The sequence below is a fragment of the Ursus maritimus genome, unplaced genomic scaffold (genome assembly GCF_017311325.1).
Source record: "Ursus maritimus isolate PB19 unplaced genomic scaffold, ASM1731132v1 scaffold_27, whole genome shotgun sequence".
NCBI lineage: Eukaryota > Metazoa > Chordata > Mammalia > Carnivora > Ursidae > Ursus > Ursus maritimus.
This window is the reverse complement of record NW_024425230.1, coordinates 37,145,124-37,168,179: the sequence shown is the minus strand read 5'-3', so window position 1 is coordinate 37,168,179 and position 23,056 is coordinate 37,145,124. Positions and strand designations below refer to the sequence as shown.

General features: G+C 45.1%; 1 protein-coding gene and 1 long non-coding RNA gene across 6 annotated transcripts in view; one reads left to right on the top strand and one right to left on the bottom strand.

Annotated features, from left to right (window-relative positions):
• Window positions 1-75: 75 nt before the first annotated feature.
• The window catches only part of MEGF11 (multiple EGF like domains 11), a 226,450-nt gene continuing 203,469 nt past the window's right edge, over window positions 76-23,056 (bottom strand). The window contains exons 19-25 of one of the 2 annotated variants that reach the window (XM_040643090.1): window positions 22,247-22,483; window positions 20,681-20,799; window positions 18,740-18,806; window positions 18,041-18,142; window positions 15,627-15,683; window positions 9,192-9,398; window positions 76-8,558 (exon numbers count right to left, since the gene is read on the bottom strand). In XM_040643090.1, coding sequence (XP_040499024.1) covers window positions 8,398-8,558; window positions 9,192-9,398; window positions 15,627-15,683; window positions 18,041-18,142; window positions 18,740-18,806; window positions 20,681-20,799; window positions 22,247-22,483 — 950 coding nt within the window. In that variant the 3' untranslated portion in view covers window positions 76-8,397. The remainder of the gene's footprint in view (window positions 8,559-9,191; window positions 9,399-15,626; window positions 15,684-18,040; window positions 18,143-18,739; window positions 18,807-20,680; window positions 20,800-22,246; window positions 22,484-23,056) is intronic. The other variant, XM_040643091.1, reaches the window with a different exon arrangement.
• LOC121105552 lies at window positions 8,549-22,733 on the top strand. Of its 4 annotated transcripts, none has more exons than XR_005838149.1 (4): window positions 8,549-9,092; window positions 9,216-9,304; window positions 11,134-11,248; window positions 22,650-22,733. It is a non-coding gene; the product is annotated as an uncharacterized LOC121105552 (long non-coding RNA). The 4 variants fall into 4 exon arrangements; XR_005838148.1 differs by having other exon boundaries at window positions 22,286-22,733; XR_005838150.1 differs by lacking the exon at window positions 11,134-11,248.

Sequence of the window (23,056 nt, the reverse complement as noted above, 5' to 3'; positions counted from 1 at the left end):
TTGGTCTTGATCAAATCAAACTAAGAAGACTTTAGAAGAAGAAATAAGCTATCATTTTGCCACAGAGCAGCTTATAATGAGCAGCTTATAATTCATACACTCTGCTCTCAATGCAGTGTATATTTCCACAAATCTTAAGAATTGCCCTATAAACATAGCAGGATTTTGAGAGCTTGAAAATTTTCCATTCTGGAAGTCAATTTCTAAAATGCCTTAATAGGGTTAAGTAGTTTAGTAAATTTTGTTTTTTAATTTTTGTAAGCATCAAAGTTGATTAGAGAGGGGGACACTTTTTTCTGGATAAGAATTATCTAAATAAACAAAGACTGTTATATGGTTTCAGTAGCAGTGTGGTTATGGAGCCATATGTTAAACAGTGCTGCCTGGCAGGCTGGGAACTTGAGAGACTGGTGGAATTCCATTTGAGATGCCTCTGTTGCAATGATCAGGCAGCCCAAATCATTGAACTCATCTAATTTCCCAGCAGTAGATTATGTGGCGTTTTATTGCTGAGGCAATAACTGGTTTAATGCTGTTAGTATCAAATTGTGAGGTGTTAATTTTGTCTTAAAACCTTCCAGTAAATGAAATGCAACCTAGTTTTATCACCATATCTATCAGCAGGCATGGATAATTATTTTAACAATGCTGATTTTTGAGTTTTGCAGTATATTATGGAATACAGTCCAGTTAAATATCTGGTTTCAGTATGTCTAAAGAATATAGTGAGAGGTTAATTTCTGCTCAAGTGGTACCACTTAAAGGCATGTATTCTTTTAGTATGTAGTACCTTGAGTTTAAATAGAATGCATTTAGGCATTATACAAACCTGAACTACTTTTTCCCCACTACATTATTGAAGTCAGTGGAGCAACTAGTTTCCCATTTAGAAATGTGCACACTAATACTGAGTTTTAGTTTCTTGTGGATAATATTAAGCACTTACTCTGCAGTGTTCTGAAAGTTGTGTCAACTGAATTGATACTATTCAGGATGGTGGAATATCCCCTAAGTACAAAAATATATATGTGTGTGGGCTTGCGTAGATTACTGTGTTTCATAGTTAATCTGTCTTTTGCGGTGCTCATGACGTGTGGGGCACACGGAAGGCATTGCTGTGGTCAGTCTTTTTGTTTTCTTCTGTAGCCATTTAGTATTTTAGAGTATTGGTTGGTTATGAAGATACTATTACCTATTTGTAAATCTCTACTTTGTAATTTATGCATGCTCTGTAACTTGATTTATTTTTATTTTATTTTATTTTTTAGTTATTGATTTGGAATCTATTCACATTCTAATAAACAGTTATAGGGGGACTATTCTTTATGTTGTCAGATTACATTTTTCCTTTGAGTGCTTTGGATGCAGCCATGGAATATTTGATTCTGATGAGTAAGAGCATAGGTCCTTGCATTACAGAGTAAACACTAAATTGGAGGCATCATTGCGTGAATTCAGCTTTGACTTTAGACATATGGTTCAATTATGCTTTTCTTGGAAAAAGTATCACCAGAAACATTAAGGAAGTAATCTTTGTACTTTCATATGTAACAGTGTCGCCAGACCTAGGAAGAGGCATTTACTTGAAATTGGTAGTAAATTTTTCACAAAACTATTTAAGAGAAGGAAACTCTAGGTGGTGAATTGAAAATGAGTAACTTTGAATTTTTATCAAGTATAGACTTAATGTTGCCATGGGCATGGTTGGATCTTGGGAGAATTCCAAGAACCCTTTAGTAGTAGAAAATGTCTTTGATTGCGTCTTAACAGTGTCTTCATTCTGAATAGTATCTCAGGAGACAAACTGTCTCAAGTAGGAAACATTAAGTTTTAAAATATTATGACAGTTTAGGGCTCAAGGCAGTTCAGAAGTGTTTTGCAGCTTGACCCTGCTTTTCAGTTATTTTCACTTTGAATTTGTTTTTTCACTTACTCTGAAAAGCCAGTTAGCCATCTTGACTTGATTTAAACTTGTATATCACTGGTCTCAAGCGCTATGTATGATTTTTCTTTAACTCTGTAGGGGTAAGTTATCGTTAGCCATTGCATTGTGTGTGCTAGATTCTAATTCTAAGAAGGGGTGCTAGCTGGTGACTTATGCCAGTGGTCTTTTAAGTTCTGAAAGGTTCTGCAGAAAGGGTAGACCTCTTGAGTTTAGATTGCCCATCAGAGCTTGTCCTTTTTATTTTTTCAGTGGGAAAATGAACATTTTAATTTTGTCTCGAGTGACTTGTATTTACAAAATACAAACGCTCTCAATGGTTTGAATGTCGTCGTAATTTCCATCTACCTTAAAGAGAAAAAAACTGTTTAGACAGTTTTGGCCAGTACCGGAAGCAGAATAATTTAAAGCCTAGGTTGATATTAAGAACTTATTCTAGCCTGTTAGGCTTCAAGTTTATGGAGTTTTATTTGTTTGTTTGTTTCTGTTTTTTAAACACAGGAAGAAAATAGAGATTGGCTATTTGATGTCTCACAAACATTTTAAGCCTTTAAAAAATTCAAAACAGAATACGAATTTTGTATAAGGACTGTGCATGGCATGCATTCCCTTCTGGAAAAAAAATGAACAAAGACCAGGAAAGGACCCTCTTGTATCCCATGCTTTAATGGGATAGCATAATAGGCTAGTGCTAAAAGGAGGAGGGCTGATTTTTGTTGTCTTGGTTGGGTTGATGCTGGTACCACACCCTTGGCTGGGATTTGACAAGTCACTTTCCATTCACCTAAAGGATATGCCAAATAAACCGAAGTTGTCATTCGAATGTTTTAAAGAATGGTTGTATTTCCCCAAACTATAGGAGGCCGAGGGTAACAATAAAGTAATACAAAATGTCATTACAGCTTCTGTCAAGAAGATCATAGGCTGAGAAATGATTTTAATAGAAGCATCCATTTCATTGAAAATTGAATTGGAGGATACAGAAAGAATATCTGAAAGGGCATTGATACTAGGCATATATTAGAAAGTACGCTAAACTATTTGAGTTAAAGATCGAAAGTGTCAGGGATAACAGAGCAGTGGACTGGGTGACAAAGACCTGGATTCTAGTCACACACATCTTTTAGTCATTTTCTCTCTGAGCCTCACCTTCTTCCAGTTAGTGAGGGGAATGGGCTAGATTATTTCTGGGGTTCATCCCAGCTCCAATTCAGTAATTCTATGAATGAACTCTTCAGGTACTAGAGCCAAATTATTAGACATTTGAACTCAAGTTTAATAAGTAGAAATCACTTGGCAAAATGTTTTTGGTCTTACAACAACTTGATTAAAATGTCATTATTTCCATGTTAACTCCATTCCATAAGATGAAAACTTTCAGAGCATTTGCAAAATGACTGTCCTTTTCAACAATATGCATCGAAGTATCATGTGCTAAGGGGGGAGGAGCACTTGAGGGGCTGCTATGTCAACTGTAAATTGAGAACTGCTTGTTTTGGCTTTTATTGTTAAAATTCTGCTGGCTTTTAATATATACTTTTAAAATATATTCATGTCTGGGCGACAGAACTTTTAAAAACATTTTGTGTTTAATTTTTTACTGTTATCTCTTATAGGAATTTATAAGAAGGTAGAGCAGTGTGCAGAGCTAGCTGTCCAAGAGAACCAATGATTAAATCCAAGCTATAGGTTGTTGTGGCAAAATACACACGATATAAGTGGCATTTTTTGGCTGTTAGTTTAGTAGTCTAACCATTTGAATTCAGTTATTTAACATCATTATTGATAGGTCCCAGCACAGATGTCCAGTGATGGTGGTGAAAATTAGTAGCCAATAGGATTCCTTTTCTGTGTTTGAGTCAGCGGAACTTAACTTGCCTGTTACTCCCATCCCAATGAATAAGTGTATTGCTTTTAGATTCATTTCCCTTGACAACTTCCACTCTCAGGATACCATTTTCTCATCTCTCTAGGGAAGTTGTACAGATCCTTGTCTTGTCTTTAAGAAGTTGCTGACCATTGTAGTAGTCTCTGTGCCAAAGCATTTCATCATATGGCCCTAAGAATATTACAGAAAGTCATGCCTGAAATGGGACAGTCTGGAAAGCCCCAGGAAGCAATACTATTTCTGCAGACCGTGTTTGATATGAAACCAACAATGTAGGCTCTATTAGGATCATCAGTTACTGGTTTTGGTTTACATTTAAGCCGGTGCCTAAATAACAGGATTTTTAAGATCTCCAGTCCCTGTGCTTTCTCCTCTCCAAGGCTCTGGAGGGCCATCTGCTGGGCTAGACAATGGCTTGGGAGGTAGAACCTGGAATTGAGGGAATCTGACAACCTGTTGCTACAGACGAGAGCTTCTGCTTCTGCATTCTGTGGGTTTGGATTGGACCAGTGCTGAATCTTTCTAGCTCTGCAAGTCAGGGAAGAAAATGTATAATCAGTACTCTACTAATCACCAGGGCCCTCCATTTATCTCTGCCCTTTTGTAATTGCTAAATTGTAAGATCCATAAGCATGGGAATGTGCTTTGTTCATATTTACATTCCTAATATCTATCCCCCATGCTAATCCATGTCAGAACAATAAAGAAGGAACATCTAAAAGAGTGAGGGGGCTAATCCTAGTATTCATTCTAGTTTAGCTTGGGGAGCTGTAGTCTGAGAATTACCATTCAGACTAAAAAATGTTTTAATTAGAAGCTATATAAGCTTATTATATAAATGCTATGTTATAATTACACAGAAGTACAAATAACAGTATAATGAATCCCTATGTATCCATCCATCCCTTCTGAGAAAGATTCGGTCTCCTCTTGTCACATGCTGATTAAATGGGCCCCTTTTGCCTGCCTTCTGGTTAGATGAATGGCTCGTAGAATGTATCATTCTTGAATCTTCTGTGTTGACTGCACAACCTGCAGCCTTTGGTTCTCATTTATGGTATTGGGTAGTATTCTGAGCCTCATGAGTCATAATCTAATACCAGTATTCTCAGTAAATACCTTTTTTAGCCTTATAATTCTTGATCATGTTTTATCTTTCACTGAGATGTCAAGTTCCAGCCCTTGAGAATTGTCTTAGTAAGATCATTTCTGAATGAGTCTTAGTCTCTTAATAAAAATGTATTCTTGGTTAAACATTGGGAATAACTTTTGAGTATCTTGTAAGCCTTGTGAACTGACAAGTTGAAAGGCTTCAGTTGACTTAAATAGGGTTATGTACAAACTTTGAAAGTATGAAGGAAAAATTTTAAACTTATACTTTTGAAAGCATCCAGTAAGCTATTTTTTTTAGCATCCATGTTTTACTACAAAATTAATCCTGCTGCTTCTTTACCAGTGAGGTCACAAGGTTATGTTTTAAAAAAGGTCCTAAAACATGCACCCATGGTAATGTACTGGACGATAATTTCTACTAGTGGAAAGCTATTCATTGCACTTATGCAAATTAGGTGGGCCTTACACTTTGCTTTTATTCTCTTCCATAGAAGTACCTTTGTGCCTCTGGAGCTGAGCACAGGCTGTAATAGTTGCCTTTGAGTTTAAGTCTTTGTGAAAGCAGAGAAATTCTCTATTTGAGCATTTGATGTGTATGAGATTTCTCAATAATTTTTGGACATGAATTAAGAATATGTTGTTCCCATTCATTACTTTAAAGGAAGAGACTCTCGTTATAAATCTGATAGAACTTGTTTATTTTCAAGCATGTATTGGGTTAATTTTCACCTCTCTGGCTGCCTAAAGTGACCACACAAAATGTAGCCTAGTTCTACCTTTTAAACCTAAGTTGTAGATTATAGACACATTTTCAGTGTGCAACACAACAGTAGGCATTTTTGTTAAATTAGTTTGAGGAATTCCTTTTATTTTGTACAAGGTACGGTCCCTTTGCACAGTGAACAAATATATTACAAATCTGGGTTATTTAAAAAAGTATTGCCATTTCATAGTCTCACTTATGCTATTGTACAATAATGTTTTCTTTATTCATTTGAATCAAATGCACATCACTTTGAAAACTGGTTTCTGTAAAATAAACAGATCTTTCCAAGTTGCCAATAAAATGCACAGTGCACATATTTAGGTTGACCATGAACCTATGTGTGATAGTGCTAGACAGAAGTTCCCAACAGTTGCTCTGTAAGACTGAAATGTCTTTTACTAGTAACTCCTAGATATGTGAAGGCAGCTGTTGTCACCATAGATGAATCACACCCTCTGCCTTTCCCTTCTCTGTGTATTGCCTAATTTGAATTGTATTATATTTCTTTAACAATCACAGAATGCTAGAGCCAGAGGGTTGTTAGAGCTCCTTACCTTTCTCTCCTACTCCCCTTTTTAATACGTGAGGAAGAAAGGAGCCCAGAGAGGGCAAGTAACACTCAAATCTCTTGACCCCGTGCTTTAGCGGTTCCACCATGCTCCCTCTTGCTGAATTTTGCCCGTAAGCTAGTTGGCAAACAAGAGGTGACACTTGAAACTGGCATGGCGCTGCTTGTTTGCAGTGAGCCAGGCAGCAGTTACTGTACATGCGGGGTAGGGGAAGAAGATAAAGCCTGGGAATGAGAGGAGTTTCTCCTGGCTGATCTGACTTCGCCATGCTTCTTGATCCTTGCTTTACAAAGATAATTGAGCACTTGCTGCCCTGAAATACTGAGGTAAGTCTCTTATCTCTATTTCTTTCTACATATGTATGAGAAATACTTACGGGTCTACAAAGGACTTTTCTAATATTTATATTTCATAAGGCTTTTGTGGAAAGGAAATTTGCTATTGCTGATCCCTTGCTCCCATGCAGACATGCAGCATTCATGTAAGTATTGTTTTCCCCTAACAATTAAATTTACTTAAGCGGTGAGTGAAGTGAGGGAGGGGGGTTTATTTATTTATTTTCTTGTTTTGCTGCTCATTGCCCCAACTAATGGGTTCCGTGGCAGACTTCCAGGTTGTATCAAGGGCTTCAGGACTCCCACACTTCCTGTAGCTGCTGTTCCAGCTTTGCGGTCATTTAGTTCCTCTTCTGTTTACCTTTTTGGAAGTAGTTTTTACTGGCTGGCTGTTACCAGAGAATGGAATGGTATAGGGGTGGCCATTAGTTTCCTTGGTTTGCCCTTCTGGTCTTTAATTCTTGTGAGGAGGTCCTCTTTTTTTAGGGCTTGGGAGTTGGCTCCCGTTTGACTCAAACTGAGCCCCAGTTTACCTGTGTTCATCGGTAGTGGAACGTACAGACAGTTCTAAATACTGGGATCTGGAGCATTAACTCACTGTAATACGTCTTTGGCCATCTCAGTAGGTGGTGGTTTTAAGGTAGCGATCCTTCATATCCTTATTTGCTGTTTAAAGTTTTACATCATGTTACAGCAACTGATCACAGTCCATTCTTTTCATTTAGTTCCATCAAAAAGCATCATGTACTTTAAGCAGCTTATTGAACTTGCTATATCCCCTTTTATCTAATTTCTTCTACACTTTTAGGTTGTATGCTACATCAAGCTCAAGATTTATGAAGAAATGCTTGAAAGCAAGTACTCTTCTGAGCCAAGGAATGCCAACCAAATAAATTCAGGAGGCCAAATAGCTGTTTTTAGGGATACTTCATTCTTACCGGTCTGTGACTGCTTGCTTAAAGGCATCATCTCAAGAGTTGTTTCACATGGAATGACTCAGGTGTTGGATGGATTGAGGTGATATGACCAGGCTAGGAATGACTTGGCAATGTTCTCGAACCTTGAATCAGCAAGATTTGGTAAAGCTGGCCTAGAAATCACTGTAGACTAAAGGAGGTTGCTGCGCTTTGGAAACATCTACTACTACCACGAAGGGCAGAAGAAGGAAAGTTAATTTGTATTTATTACAGTCTTTTTTTTAAAAAGTGAAGTCAGTTTTGGACTATGTACTATAATCTTGGCCATTGTGATTTGACAGGTCAGACACAGATGTACAGGTACTTTAGGACTGATAGTAGCAGTTTGTGTCTGTATGCTGTTTATCTTAGGTAATAAAACAGATGTTGATGGTAACAGCAGCCAAAAGCACATACACATTTCAGGAGCTTTAAAGTAATCCTTTCCCCTCCCCACTTCCCTTTTCCCCCAGGAAGGTTTATGAAACCTACGCTGTATGCTTTCTAAGCATCATGTTTCAGAGAATTAAGTATATCATATATATATATTTAGCTGATGTCGATGAGTAGCTGAATCTTAAGTGTTTTAAAAGATCACGTAATCCTGGGCATTTGGGGTTGGGTGTGGGTGAGTGGATTTGCCTTCATGAACAGACCGTTTGAACAATTACCCAGTCCCACTTGGAAGCTCTTCTTTAGTTCCAGGTGAAAGTAATAACTAACACGCAGCTGGAGTCAGTCTGTATCATTATTTCAAGTCAAGGGATTGTCTTCTTTCAGAGTCAGAATATTCAGCAGAGCACATTGCAAGAGAGAGGCTTCTCTCTCTTAAGACTGCTTGTCCTGGGAGGGCCCATGGGCAGGGCTTGGTCTTACTGGGAGGAGGTCATAATGACCAGGAATATGGCTGTTCCTAGGTAGGTCGTATGGATTCTGGATATAGCTGGAGTTATGACCGCGGCCTTCTTGGACCACACTGATTGTGGGCTCTAAGGAATATAGTGAAAAATGAGTTCAGAGAACAGATTAGCTTTGGTTGCCTTGTTGAGGGGGAATAGAGCTATTTAACTTGGTAGGGAGAGAAGCCAGGGATTTAGAAATCTGTGATAAATACATGAGGGTTAGGACTGAGGCTAGCTCATGAAATGGAAAACCTAAGTGAATGTACTATCGGAATCCTAAGCTCTGGTCAAAACCAAGAGGTTTGGAATATCCTAGAGGTAGGGGTCTTACCAATAAGCCCAGGGACATAGGCAAAATTGGAAAAAGGTAGAAGATGGTGATTTAGAAACTTGCAAATGTCTGTTCTGATTGTTTTCTTTTGTAAACTGGGATTTGTATCAACAATCAGTTGAAGTGTGTGTACCCACTGACTCCCCACCCCCAGCATGTCTGCTTCATAGTGGTTCTGATGTTTTTTTAAAGCAGAGTTGACACAAGAATGTGATTTCCTGCATGAGAGAGGAGGGTAATCCTGGGAGAGACCGTTCACCTTGGATTCCTTAAAAAGCAACAAAAGAAGGGTATGTTTTCAAGACAGGGTGAGTGGAGAGGGCTTGTTTTTACTTCAGATGCTGCACTATTGCCCTGATTTCACTAAGTTACTTATTTGAGACACCTACCAACTTCATATATATTTTTATTAGATGTCGACAAGGATGGCATATCTGTGTACGGAGACCCCGTGTGCATAGGCGACTTCATTTCTACATAGCTGCTTTCTGGAAGCTTGCAGGTGAGGATGGGCGGGTCCTTAATTGTGGCGTAAGGGTTTTCACTGCTATTCAAGGAACAAGTGCTAGAACTGCACACGGATTCTTTCATGTAATCTGTAAGGCAAGAGAGAATTCTTAGGACATGCAAGAACACGGACTTCATTTCAATACCAGAAACAGATTGCAGTTTATGTGCCTTCAGGATCCTGGATCTGTAAAAGCCTATGATAATCCAAGATTTCCTTCTTAAATATGTTGACGAGTGCTTTCCTAGGTAGGCAGAGATTTTTTCATAAAGAAACTTACGTTTTTGGAGGGATAGGGACATTTTTGTTCTTAGTAATCAGGTACAGAACCAGAAGGGGATTAATTCAAGATACTCATAATGTGCTTTCACATCTATTATTTTTTACAAAATCCTGCAAAGATAGTTGATACTTTCTTATAGGGGGAAGGCCCAGAGAGATGCAGTGACTTGGCTGATGTCCTACAAGCTCATAAATGGCAGTGCCGAGGCTTGAATGTATGCCTTGGGACTCCTTGGCCTGTGTTTGTTCTGTGATACCATTCTTCCTCAGAATTCTTTTTGATGAGTAAGAAACTTAGATTCAAAGGAATTAGGTGTGTGTTTTGGCACAGGTGTCAGCAACTTGGCAACCTTTAGGCAGCAAACTTCGGCAGCATCCCTGCTCTTGAGAAGCTTGTGATCAGAGGTGGGGCCGACTGAAGTGTAATAGAGGTGTAAAAAGCACCTGGGTCTCAAGCCAGCCTTTGGAAAGTTTGTTTTCTAGTAAGCCTTCCAGTGTATCCCCTGGGATCGCTTACCCCAGTTCTTATGAATCCTAACTGAAACCAATTTTAGCAGTATCTTTTTCTGATACTAGGAGAGCTCATGCTTCCTCTCCTGCTGCCTCTCAGGTGCGTCACCCCCAAGACTTCAGGGTATGTTAGGGTACAAAAGGATGCAGACTAGTTTCCAAATATGAGGCAAGGTAACTGTAGCTTACTGGAGGAAGAAAGTGTTTTCTTTGTGACTGGGAGTCACAGAAGGGAAGGGGAGCCCCTCCTTCAACCTGTATGCCATTTTCCCCTTTTGGGAAGATCACTGCCTCTTGTAGATCATTCCAAGTGAGGCAAGACTTGCCTGGAAAAAGCACTAGATTCTCTGTCATCTGGCCAACTCTGGCCCTCGTTCTTCTGTGATGATCTGCCAGCCAGGGAGTCTAGAAATAAGCATGGAATTGTAAGGGCTCGACAGTAATGAGTGGTCTTCAGAGGTCTAAATTTCTCTAAGTGGTAGCAGATGGTGAAATTTCTGTATTTCTCAGCTCTAAATTTCTCTTAAGTGGTAGCAGATGGTGAAATTCTTGGACAGTCTTTCACTGGAACTATCACATGCTCTCTGCCTCCAGCTTGTGAGATTAATGAAAATGTAAAAAATAATAATAAAGGGATCATTGTAACTCAAGGGGTGACCAGGTCCTGGGAGATCAGAACACTCCATGTGGCTGAAAGTTGAGTTGGGTGTCACCACTAGCAGTGTTTTCTCCCATAACGGGACTGGCTGGGAGGGGATTTACTTTTCTGAGTATAGGGTTACTGATGTTTCAGCAGGTGACATTTCCTCAATCTTGTATAAAAGTACATTTACCCATTAGTTCATTCAGGTGTTCCTAATACCTGCAATGGAGCTAGAACAATAATTAATTCTCTCCGTCCCTTTTACTGCTTAAGAGGAAGCTGTGGCTTGGCATGAGGAAGTGACCTCCCCAGGTCGCACTGCTCGTCAGTAGCAGAGCGAGCTCCACAATCAGACTCAGAGCATTTTCCATCTCATCCTGGCCCACAGGTAGAGAGATGTTGGCCTTGGTCCCATCTGAGACTGTGGCCTCTTTCTAGCGTGGAACCCGAGAGAGGAGGAGGAGAAAACATTCTTGCTGGACAGTGAGCAGGCGCAGCTGCTGGTGAGGCTCTCATGAGGAAAGGGGGATGTGGGTGCTGGGCCACAGTCTGCCTAGAGCCACGTGAAGTTGCTTCTAGTGAGTACTTTGTTAGTACAAGGGGCTGGGGGGATGTCCAGGAACCCCAGCATGGTCCGTCATTCCCACTTTGGGTTCTCTGAACTTGGCAGCCGAAGAGTAAGGCAGTATGACTCAGAGCGGCTGGTTTGGAAACTGAGGACAAGAACTGCTTAAAGAAGGGCTATCCTCTCCGGATAGCCCTCAAATCCTCTAACACCCCGCCCCTGCCCCCACCCAGGCACATCCTTTTACTTTGATCGGTAGCTACCTTAGTTGCGTGTTTTCTAAAACTTGAGGAATAGTGGTAGAAAATGTGGCCCTTATGCTAGTATCTTCACTCCAGTTAGGTTATTTGGAACTTGATACATCTGTGAAGAGGGCTGGGCAGGAAGGACTATGATTACTGCTTCAGGAATGAGGATACTGAAGCTCATAAAGTTTGCCTGATGTTAGTAAGTAGTTAAGTTGGGGCTTAGCCCATCTTCAGTATCCAGTCATGGGGTCTTCCAAAATATTTTATTGTACTATACCCACCCTTCTTGTGATGATGTGAGATGGTGAAGTGAGGTGAATGACCTAGGTAGGCATTGTGACAGTCACTATTGACTTTGATCGTGTGACTGCGGGGTAACTGAAACCGAGGAAACAGAAACTGCAGATAAGGGGGACTTACTGCAAACAGTTTGCTTTGCAGCAGGGGATGCACGTAAGTGACTGAAAGAGACGTTGGGGTTGGGGGAGGGCATTCGTTTCAAAGAGAAGCTCTACCTTCCATAAAGGGGCCAGGGGAAAAGAAAGGATGGAGAAGTGTATGTGTGGGTTGAGGTGGTCGGAAGAGTGTGTTGGATTATGGAATAATCTGGATTCTATATCTGGGAACTGGAGGGAGGAAAGGGCAAGGCTAGCTGGAAAACCTACACTTCAGAAAGCTATTCTTTCCAGCTGAGTCATCTACCTGCCTGCCCTCAGGGAGGGTGGGGTAGGGGGAAGAGCAACCAGCCTCCCTAAGACACTTCCTCATGCTTTTACAGCCTCACCCTACCCCAGCCAGTCCCTGCACTTCAGGGCATTTTGCAAGGAAAGGGGAAGCGTCCACCAAGGCTACCTAAACTTTGGAGAGTGGCTCCTCCCAGGCCTGTAATTAGCATCAGACTGAAGGCTTAGCTTTATACTAAGTGTGCCTTAGTGTTTGTTCTCACCTAGTTCTAACCTCTCCCAAATCACAGTCTTACACCCTCAAATGCAGAAGGGGCCTTGGAAATGAGCCTAAACACCTTCATTTTATAAAGGAAGTAGCAAATCCAGAGAGGGGAAATGACTTTCCAAGGCCACCTTGTGAGTGGAATCAGAACTTACCTAGGCTTTTAGGTTCACACGAACATATAGGTAAAAAGTCAGTATTTCATTCTCGGGGAAAACCCAGGCACTGAAGATCTGTTTCTTCTCAGCCTATTACTATTATTAGAAAGCCACACTGCCTTTTCTCTTCCTGGGCCCTAGGTTAGCATTCTTCTCTTCATTGAGAGATAAGAATATGGGGCGAAGAAAAGGGAGATGATTACATGGTCAGAAGGAGAACCACACTGGCTAAAGTTTTCAGGATGTCACTGGACTCCTCACTACCTTGGAACCCAAAGTTATTGCAAGGAGACACGTGAAGGCTGGATTAGCAAGGAGCATACAGGTGGCATCCCTGTGGCAGCAACAGTGGGATTCAGGATTTCAGGATCATAAAGGTGATGGAGAGTGCCAGGGAGGATTTCTTCTGTATCACTTTGAAATGCCTGACAGACAAGGAATTAAACATAAGGCAGTTTGTTACAGTATCATTGTGTTGAGGGGGACATGGGGAAGGGGAGATGGGCAGGTGTTCAGAGGTAAAATGGGGTTAGCACAGCAAGCAATGTGTGGTGTCATGCAACTTCAGGATGACGGTGAGAGGGGGTCCAAAGTAAGTAACAAGGGCAAGGAGGAGCACTGGCTGAATTAAGACCTGGAGGGGGCCTTAGAGATGGTGCCAGTACAACCTCAGCCTTCTAACGGAGGTAGAAACCAAACACGGAAAATAACATTGTGACCTAGTCAGTGCCGCAAAGAACTAGGACTAGACTCCAAAACTTCCAGGACAGGGTCTTGCTCACTGAGTTCAGAGAACACTCAGACTCTTCACTCTTAATGGTTCTCATTTGGTTTGGCCCAGTAGTGTTAGGAAATAATTTGATTCCTGGTACAGACTAGTTTATTAAATGTTTATTTGGGAGTGCAGCCAGGTAGTGGGGTTTATTCCATGTCTTTGATAAATATTTCTGTAAAGTTCCAAACAGTGACATTTCATTTTCCTCTTCTTGAATTCTCTTGTTCTGATGTGTTGGTTCCTAGCACCTGTTGGCATATTTACCTAGGCAGCCGCCTTTCCTAATTCAAAGGATGATTACAGCCAGAGTGGTGAAACAAAACCTGGCTGCAAAATCTGGCCTTCCCTGTACTTACTTACAGGCTCAGATACATGATCCCACAAAACAGGAATGAATGACGCTGAGCCAGAGACACTGCCCTCCTCAGCTTTGTTACACATTTACAGTTTCGAGTCTGAAAGCAGTCACCCTAATCACAATGCCCAGGACAACAAAGTGCATAGGAAAGTTGTGTGCTCATTTATTGAGCTGTCTGGGCCTGTCTGAGCTTATTCATTTTTGAGTCATGCATATTTTCGGAGCTGAAAAGTCTCTTAGGAGATCTTTCTGCCCAGTCCCCACACCTCTTTGAGAAAGAGACTGAGGTCTTGGGTCACAGTGATAAAACAGTCAAGCTTTCTTTTGTGTTTTTAGCTTCACTACTGTAATGGTGCTTGCCTCCATTTGGATGGTTTGAGTCAATACGCAGAAAATGGCCAGAGTGGATGCTCCCAAGGGAGTTGTGAACTTTGTCCAGAAGCCGAGGGGTGACCTCCTGTTTTCAGATTCTCAGATTGTTCTCTTGGGCTGTACACATCCTAATGTGTTCGTGGAGACTTGCCCTTCCTGCTCTCTTGCTCAGAACCACCCACCCCTAACTCACCCCACTTCTAATAACCACTCCACCAAGGGCTATAGATAACTAGCTCTCCTTGGTTAGGAAATGGTTGTGTCTCGGGTATAACTAAGACTAAATCTGAAATACCAGAACGGTAATCCAGGAAATCTGGGTCCGTCTAGACCAGCGGTTCCTAAGTATTAGTTGGGAGGTATAGGCTGCCTAAGAATGCCCTGAAGTACTCATTACAAATGCAGATTCCAGGACCCCACTCTAGATCTGCTTCAGAGTCTTGGGAAGATGGGGTGTGGACTTCTGTATGTTTAACAAGCTTTCCACGTTATTCTGGTGCACAGCTAGGTCTGTGATAGCCTTTGGGATCTGTGCTGCCTGTCGTCTCTCAGTGTGGCTGAGACTCCTAAAGAGACCTCAGAGACGAAAGGAGAGCCCTGTTACATTAGTGCAGCCCTTATAACATGTAGAAACACTTCCCGTCTGTGACTTTTTTTATTGGATACTCACGATAACCTTAGTAGACACTAGGATAGGCATTAGACCATAGCACAGGCGTAATTATTCTGACCTTGCAGGTGAGGAAACTAGGCCTTGGAGAGCTCCCAGTCTGAGGTCACAGTTAATACTTGACAGAGTAGTAAGTGACATAGTTCCAAAGCCACCTATTTGACACATTCTGTTATTTAAACATAGGGCCTAAGCCCAGGGCAAGACCTGACCTTCGTCTTTGGTTTCACTCACAGACTTCCTAGAAGGATGATTCGACTTGCAGTTCCGATGTGCTTGGGATTAGTCCTCACCTCCTGCTCTCAGGGGCAGAGATCTCGAGGGTGGTGTGCCATACAGTATTAACCCTAGGTATTATTTTCATTCCTTGTGCCCCAGAAAGCCAGCAGGTGCAGGGTGGCAGTCCTCGCCAGCGCAACGACAGGAGGCCTCTGGGGCAGGTAGATTGACTTTATTTCAGAATTTATAATCAATTTAACTCATACTAATTGGTTGGATAATGACATTCTGCATTTCCGGAGACATTTAGTTGGCATCTATAAAAAACCCACAAGCGCTTGCTAAGCAGGTGCAACTTAAATCGAAATATAAATTCATTATTATTATGATTGCTCCTCCTGAGCAGAGCTACCCAGCAGCCTCAGGTCCTGTGGTCTTTTTACTTTTGGGGGGAGTGGGGGAAGAGATGTGCGCAGTGTCTCTCTGGTAGAATTTCTGGTCATTTCACATCTGTACTCTTTATCTTGCTAAGCCCTTTCTAACGGGACGTCAGGATTGGATACTCTACCTTTGAAGCCTTTGTCCATAATGTATGTGTTCTGACGTCTATCCATTCCACAAGCACCTGCATTAAAATAGTATAAAGAGAAAAATGGGGTGAGTGACATTTACTTAAACTGCATGTGTTTTTGTTTTTTCCTCCTTTACCATAAAATTAGTTCTTTCGTGCTAGAGGGTTATTCTGGGCTTAATCTACTCTAAATCACTTTGAGCACACAGCAATGCCTGCAGGGCTCAGGAGCGTTAGTGGTGAGCTACAGCGCCCCCTGGCATACGCAGCCCTCCTCTTTAACCTTAACTCTGAGGGGGTGTGTCTTGCGTGAGGTGGTCACAGGCTGTTCTGATGCCACCTGCGGTCACTCTAGCTGAAGTTCCAAGCTCCAGAAGTACACGGTAAGGAATGAATCAGAGCCAGTTCTTAGCCTGGGAAGGGGTGTCTGACATTCCAAATTCCAGTTCTGTTGGATCTTGGAATGGGGTTGAAGACTCTTTCTTACCTCCTCTCCTGGATCTGAAGCTCGAGTGAGGGGAGCCAGGGAGGGAGGGGGACCGGTGGCTGAGATTCCCAATTAGTCATCTTCCAGAATGTAGTCACTCCCACCCATAATCTGCTTAGTTACCCATTTGGGGGAGTGGACCATTTGTACATAATTGAGAGCTGTCTTTGACAAGTATTACTAGTGTTTTTAATCCGAAGGCTTTTTCTCCCTTTTGGCTGTCAGTTTATTCAGCTCCTACAGTGCATGGTCCTAAAGCCATAGCCAGAGGCGGGACATAAAACTTCAGGGACCAAGCGCAGGTTCTTTGCTGCTGGTGATACCAGGAAAGAAGCTGTCTGGCATTTTTAGGTTGAGACTGTAATGACTCTGGCACAGAGTCCATTTTTTCCAGCTTTTAACTGAGGACACACTACCAGGCGAGGAATGCAGCAAGTAATTATCAAAATACAATGTGACTCCACTCGACTCTCCCCCGCTGCTGTTTAGATCCATCCCCATTCCACACCTCCTCCACTGAGTTCCTAAGTTGAATTTGTAGGAATCTATTATCTGCCTGCCTTCCCCACATTACTGAGTGATAAGGCAGAACCAGTCCAAGTTTTCCTCTAGTTGGCTATTCTTCTAGAAGGCCTGTAGGTACCTGTGCCCTTCAGAAACATGACTAGCAACCTGTATCCTTGGCATCACCTGAGCTCTTTATACTAAACAAAACAAGGGCTTCCTTCACCCTCCCTGAGGGAGGGAGGCTAGGCTGTTAACGTTTCCTTTTTTTTAGAACAGGAAACTGAGGCCCAAAGAGGGGCTGTGACTTGTCCGACACCGCATGAACGAGAAGCTAGATGTCCCTAAGTATTCTCTTCCATTGGCCACCAGCATGCTTTAGGGGAAGCCACAAAATGGTAGCATGTGGTGGCTCTGGCTGCACTGCAGAGTGTACATCTAGAAAGCAGGGAGAAATCTGGGCGGAGCCCAGAGCACACTCCCTTGGGGAAGGAGATACAGCATGGTGGGGGGTGGTGGGAGGGTTGTATTTGCTGGGGTTATTGAAAGACATGGCCCAGGGGACCTGCAGCCAAGAGCACAGCCTCCTAGGTACAGACTCAGGGTCTTTGCAGCCCACAGCTGCTCAAAGGGCAGATAAATTCAGAGCCTTCATGCTTCTTAGTGCTACTGCACCCAGGGACCTGCAGGGGTTGGCAGAGCTGCAGTTCCTTGAGCTCTAGAAACCAGCTAGAGCCTGAGGGTTGTCCGGTATACTAAGGCCCTGCCTTAGAGAGGCACTTGCTGGGGAGGCTACATTCTCTGTTGATTCATTATGCTTACTCCTATGGCCCCTGTTTCTCTAACTCCACATCCTCGCACAGCAGGACTGACTTTGCAAGTCTTTTCTTTCGTCTTTCCCAAGCCACTAGCTTGAGCCTAATATAGAGCAGAGAGGATGCCGGTTGACACATCCTACCCCAGCCTCTCCAGATCCCTGCTCGACCTGAGCCACTGGTGGGTCTGGGGTGTCTCTCTCTGGGGGACATTGGGCTTGTCATCCACACCGACAGGGCCCAGAGAATCCCAAAGGTGTCCCCATCCTCAAGTCATTTCTCAGTGGTTTAGGGTTGTATTCTGTGGCCGATAGGGAGTACAATTATGTTGTGGCCCCTTCACCTAATACCAGTCACAGTTTCTCCACATCCACTGACCGCGATGGGAGCAGGAGTGATGGGGGATGAATCTAGGCAAGCTTCCTTTAGATAGGGGATTGGGCTTGTAGACTAACCATGTTGGGAAGGAGGAGGGCCCAACAGGGAGAGTTCTGGGACCATGGGGGTGGGTCAAGGGGCAGGAAGGGGTAGGGCAGGTGCTGGGTCGGATGTGGTATGAGAGCCTCGGGAGCCCAGCGGGTAGAGGGTAGGGCTGGGGGTCTAACCTGGTGAGTGTGGCTCAGCGGGGCGGCTGAGGTGTCTAAGTTCAATGTAGAAGTCCTCGGGCGGGTACCTGGCCTCCAGGGCACTGATCTGGAAATGGGAGTCTAGTGAGAGGAATGACAGGGAGGAGCCATTATTCCCAGGGCCCTGGTATGGCAGGGTGGGGAGTATGGAGGGGGCCAGGGTAGGGCAGGCTGGAAGGAATCAGGGCCCTGATGTGTAGTATCCAAGGGGGCAAGGGCTAGGGGATCTGTTAGAATTGAGGCCATCTACCTTTCTCCCTCACCTCCCCCCCCCCCCAATAGGAATTGGTGCTCACAAGGGCAGTGGGGCAGAGGAAAGAAGCCTTTGGAAAGGAGTACCTTGGCAGGGCGTGGCTCAGGCAAGGGTCCTTTCCCAGACAGTGAATAAATCTTGCCCACATCTGGAAGCCCCACATTCAGGCCCTAGCTGTCTCCTCTGTGGTCCCTGGCTCATAGCCATCCTCTCCCCTAATAGAAATGAAGGGTGTCCTGGGCTTCATTTGCTTATGAGAACTGAAACAAGGGCTTGGGTTCCCCCATAACCCTTCTCCCTGGGGAAACCCATGCTCAGGATTCATCTAACCTCCTCCCTTGGAGCTAGGACAGGGACCCTTTCAATGTGGAAAAAGAACAGGTGGGGACATGATGGCAGGGGACCAGACTCAAACCGCTACTGACCTAACACGTTCACAAAGCTGTAGGGGGTCCAGCCTGTTGTGTCTCTGTCAAGAGACTTGTTACTGAGCTGTTTGGAGAGTAGGAGAGCAAGTTAATCCCTTTGCTCCCGAGGTGCCCCTGCCCAACCTTCACTTTGCCCAGCCTTGTGCACCCACCCCTGTGATGAGCCTGACCCACCTACGTCTCAGATCGTTGAGGGAAAGGAAGAGCTAGGTGTACCGTGGCCTGACTGAGCTCAGCGGGAGCGGAATCTACCCCATTCTGAGCTGTCTGGCTGAAGTTGTAGGGTTCCCAGCCCTTGGGACAAAGGAGGGCAGGGCCGCCCAAGAGCCAAGCAGTGCCCTGAGCCTAGCTGGCGGACTCTGACGAGGAAGTAGGTCAGCTGGGTGGGACTGAACTGTAGGAGAACAGGCTCTGGCGGTGTCTCAGATGCAACATGAGGCCATCTCTAGCACTAAGGGAGTTGCTAAGGCTGTCTGCCACATCATTGTCACCTCTGCTATCTGACTGGCCTGCGTGTGAGTCTCCCTTTTGTGAGCAAGGGAGAGCCTTGTTTGCTTCTAGCCTGCTGCAGCCTTGGTACTGGGCTCTAGTTCATCAAGGGCCTCGCACTAGGAAAGTCCAGATCCCTTCCCTCAGCTTCCAGCTCCTCAGATAAGCCTGAAGCCGGAGCTGGGAATGAGAGTCGGAGCTGAGGAGATACACAGGAAGAGGGGCCAAAGCTGTGGGCTCAGGGCACGCTGCATACAGCACTCCCATTTCATACGAAAACTGAGGCTGAGAACAAGTGGAAGAAAGGGGCCTTGGGGTTCTGGCTTGACAGTGGTTGCCCCTGTGTATTGTTAGGGGTTCAAGCCGCACTGCCACCAGGCCTGTGGACTGGTGGACGTTTTCTTTGGGCCAGACAGGGAGAAAGGATTCCCAGCTCTCTAGGGTAGAGGCTTGGAATATGAGAACTGCTTCTGTCCATGTTCCTGACGCAGGAAGGATATTACAGGAAGCCAGGAGCCCTGGGATTGCCCTCCTCATGGTCTTGCTATTGTATGTATGTATGTGCAGGGCTGTGTGTGTGTGCGTGCGCGTGGTGTCAGGAGGTGTGCAGCGTGAGCCTGTCAGACCTTGTGGTCCTAGAGCTGTTTACATTTCTGAACTTCCTGCTCTCCCCAGCATGGGTCCTGGCACACCACGGGGGGTGGGGGGGACTCCCTACACGTGTGCTGAAACATCCTTGCCTGAGGGCCTGTGATTGTAAGAGGAGGTCTCGCTATCAGCCGGGTTATGCTGGGAGCTGTGAAGGGAGGACCCTGTCCAGGGCGGTGCACACCTGTCCTTGGAGGCCTGAAGGGTTCGCTGTCAGTGAGAACATCGGCTATGGCTGATATGTGGGTTTCTGTCCCTGTGTCAGTTCTGATTGCAGTATATGGTTGCAGGTATGTAGCAGTGGTGTGTATGCCAGATAGAAGGGCATCCGCTGGTACCTGAGTCCCAGTGGTGTCTCTAAGGTGCTGGTTGCATGCGTGGTGTTGGGAATGCACTGTAGTGATTGGTGGGAGGTGGCGTAGTGTTTTGATTACATACGTTATGTGGCAAAAGTGGTTACGTGGTTATATGTGACGAGAAGGCACCACGTGATGATCACATGATTTGGTACCAGTTCGTTACACACGGGTGTGGGGGTATATATCCTATCGAATGACGCTGTAGTTTGGTTACATGTGATGTCTGCTGGTTAAATGGCACTTGTTGGTTCCATGTAACCTGTGGCTTCCTGTTAAATGCTTCACAGAGCGTTTACATGTCCCATGGATCCCAGGGCTGTTTAATGTATTGGCACTTGGTTCTACATGGACCCTCCAGGTGGAGTGTGGTTCCTTCCTAGGCAGAGGTGAGGGCTCATTGGGAGGACAGTGGGTGGGGGCTGGGGAGTCGGGGGCCCGGTACCTTGGTGGGGCTGTTCCTGTCCAGAGTGCTGGCCTGGCCGGTGGCAGGCCCCCCGCACGCCAGTGCGTGGTAGCTGGAATTGGAAAAGCACTGGGCATGGCTGCTACTTTGAGACAAATCTGGGAAGAGAACAAGGTGCCATACCATCATACCCCTGCCCCTGGCATGAGACACCCCAATTTTAACACTTGGCCTGGGCAGCCTTGGGAGTGCTCTGCAAAGAGAGACACGTAAGTCCCCCATCCCCCAAGCTCTCTGGTATCCACTACCCCCACAGAAATCTGTGGAGCCTAATTTGCCTCTTCCTTCACAGTGGCCTTCCCTGCAGGATGCGAGTTAGGCTTGCCAGTGTTGGAGGGTGGCGCCCAGCAGCTACAGCGTGGATGAGGAGTATTGGCTTTGACAGCATCATATGTCCCTGAGCCTCTGCTGCCCTCCCCAGCCTCCCTCCAGAGATCTATCCCAGGAGTGAGGCCATAAAGAGAATCCCTCTTCTCTTAGCCCCAGCCCTGCCCTCTTGTGGATTCCAGGACCCCTCCCAGTGTTGGGGAATTCCAGTGGAGTGGTGTGAGAAAACCAGCCAGACTTACTCATAGTCATAGAAGAAAATCCCCAAATCATCTCTGTGGGCTTGGGATTTCATCAGGGGATTGCTTTGGCTGAAACCCAGGGAGGCAAGCAGGCCAGGAGCTCTCTGAAGGCAGGGCCTGTACCTGGACCACCCCTGTCTACCCTGCAGTACTTAGCAGGAATGAGCTGACGTGATCTTGGTTTTCTAAATCCAAGATGCAGGAGGCTGCAGGTCAGCCGTAAGTTATGGAGCCAGCGGGAGAACGTGCTCATCCTCATCTTACCCAGACGGGCCCAGTGTCCTGTGGCTCAGGGTTATGGGCAATTTCAGAGCATTTTGACCTCTTCTGTTTAACTAAATATGAAGCCAAAAGCCTCATTTCTAAGGCAGCAGTCCAGGGTTCAGGAGAGAGGAAGGGTCCAACCCAGCAGCCCCACCTCTACCCCATTCCGACTCTAGACAGAATGCCCTTTGGGGTTACTACATTGGCGGACATCCTGGGTCATTGTCCACACTTTCAGCTCTCCCCCACCCCAAGTCAGGCACCATCCCCTTCCACTGTATCAATAGGGCCCTCCTAACTCTGGGAACTGGGAGGGAGGGTTGCTCTGCGGCCTTCCCCAAGGAAGCAAAGATGGAACAGGGCTTGGAAACAGTCCCAGGGCCAGTTTCTTGAGGTGGCTCCGACATTAGGCTGAGAAGAGGTTCCCCTGGAGAGTTGAGGAACGTTACTGTTCAGTGTGGGTGTTCCTGTGGCCAAAGCCTGGTGAGAAAGATGGGAAGGAAGCTCTGGGGAAATGGAAGGGGACTCCTAATCATAGCTGCTCAGAGCTAGGTGTCCAGGAAATGACATTCTCATAAAACCTCCTCTACCTTTGCCAAGTAGGCTTCTTCTCCCCACGTCCCCTGTCTCTCCCTGGGGTGGCTGTGTGTGTGTGTGTGTGTGTGTGTGTGTCTAGGGGTAGGAGAGGGGATGCTGGCGGCATAGCGCTTACCTGAGAGCGAATAGTCAGTGCTGGTCATCCTCATGGCAGGTGTATAGGAGACACGGGGAGCCAGGTCACGGCCTTTCTCTTTCTGTCGCCGTCGGCGCCAAGCAAACAGGCCCAGCAGCACCACAATGAGGAACAACAGGAGGATGATGCCTGTGACAGCACCCACCGAGTGCCGTTCTGCACCCAGCGCTGGGCTGATCTTGGTGTAGGGGTTCAGCTCCTCCATCATTAGCGCAGCTGCAGATGGAGGGAGGACCTGAGTCTGGGGCAGGCCTGTTTGCTCTGCAGATCCTGGCCCAGCGCCTAGAGCCCTCTAACTTTAGGAGACCTGGGTTCTGGTCTTTGGCTCTATTCTTCAATCCCTGGGTCATCCTGTCCCTCACTATGCCTGTTTCTTCGACAGCTGCCTACAGGGGATGGAGTTCCAGGGTCGTGACACCAAACAGATGTGATCGTGGATGGCAAATAAAATAACAACGAATGCTTACTGAGTACTTTGTTCTAAAAAGCGAGTTACGGATACTCACTCACTTGATCTGCCCAGCAGCCATATGAGATAGGGACTATTTAATTACTTCCCTTTCACAGATGAAGAAACTGAGTCATCACAAGGTTAGATAATTTACCCAAGAGCATATAACCAGTAACTGGTAAAGTCAGGTTCCTCAGGAGTTGGGAAAAGTTGGACTCAGCCCATCTCCTAGCTTACCAGCTGTGTGACTCCAAGTCCTCAGTCTGCCCATTTGTAACATGGGGGCAGTAATCCCACCCTCCGCAGGGAACTGTGAGCACCGTATGACAGACTGGCAA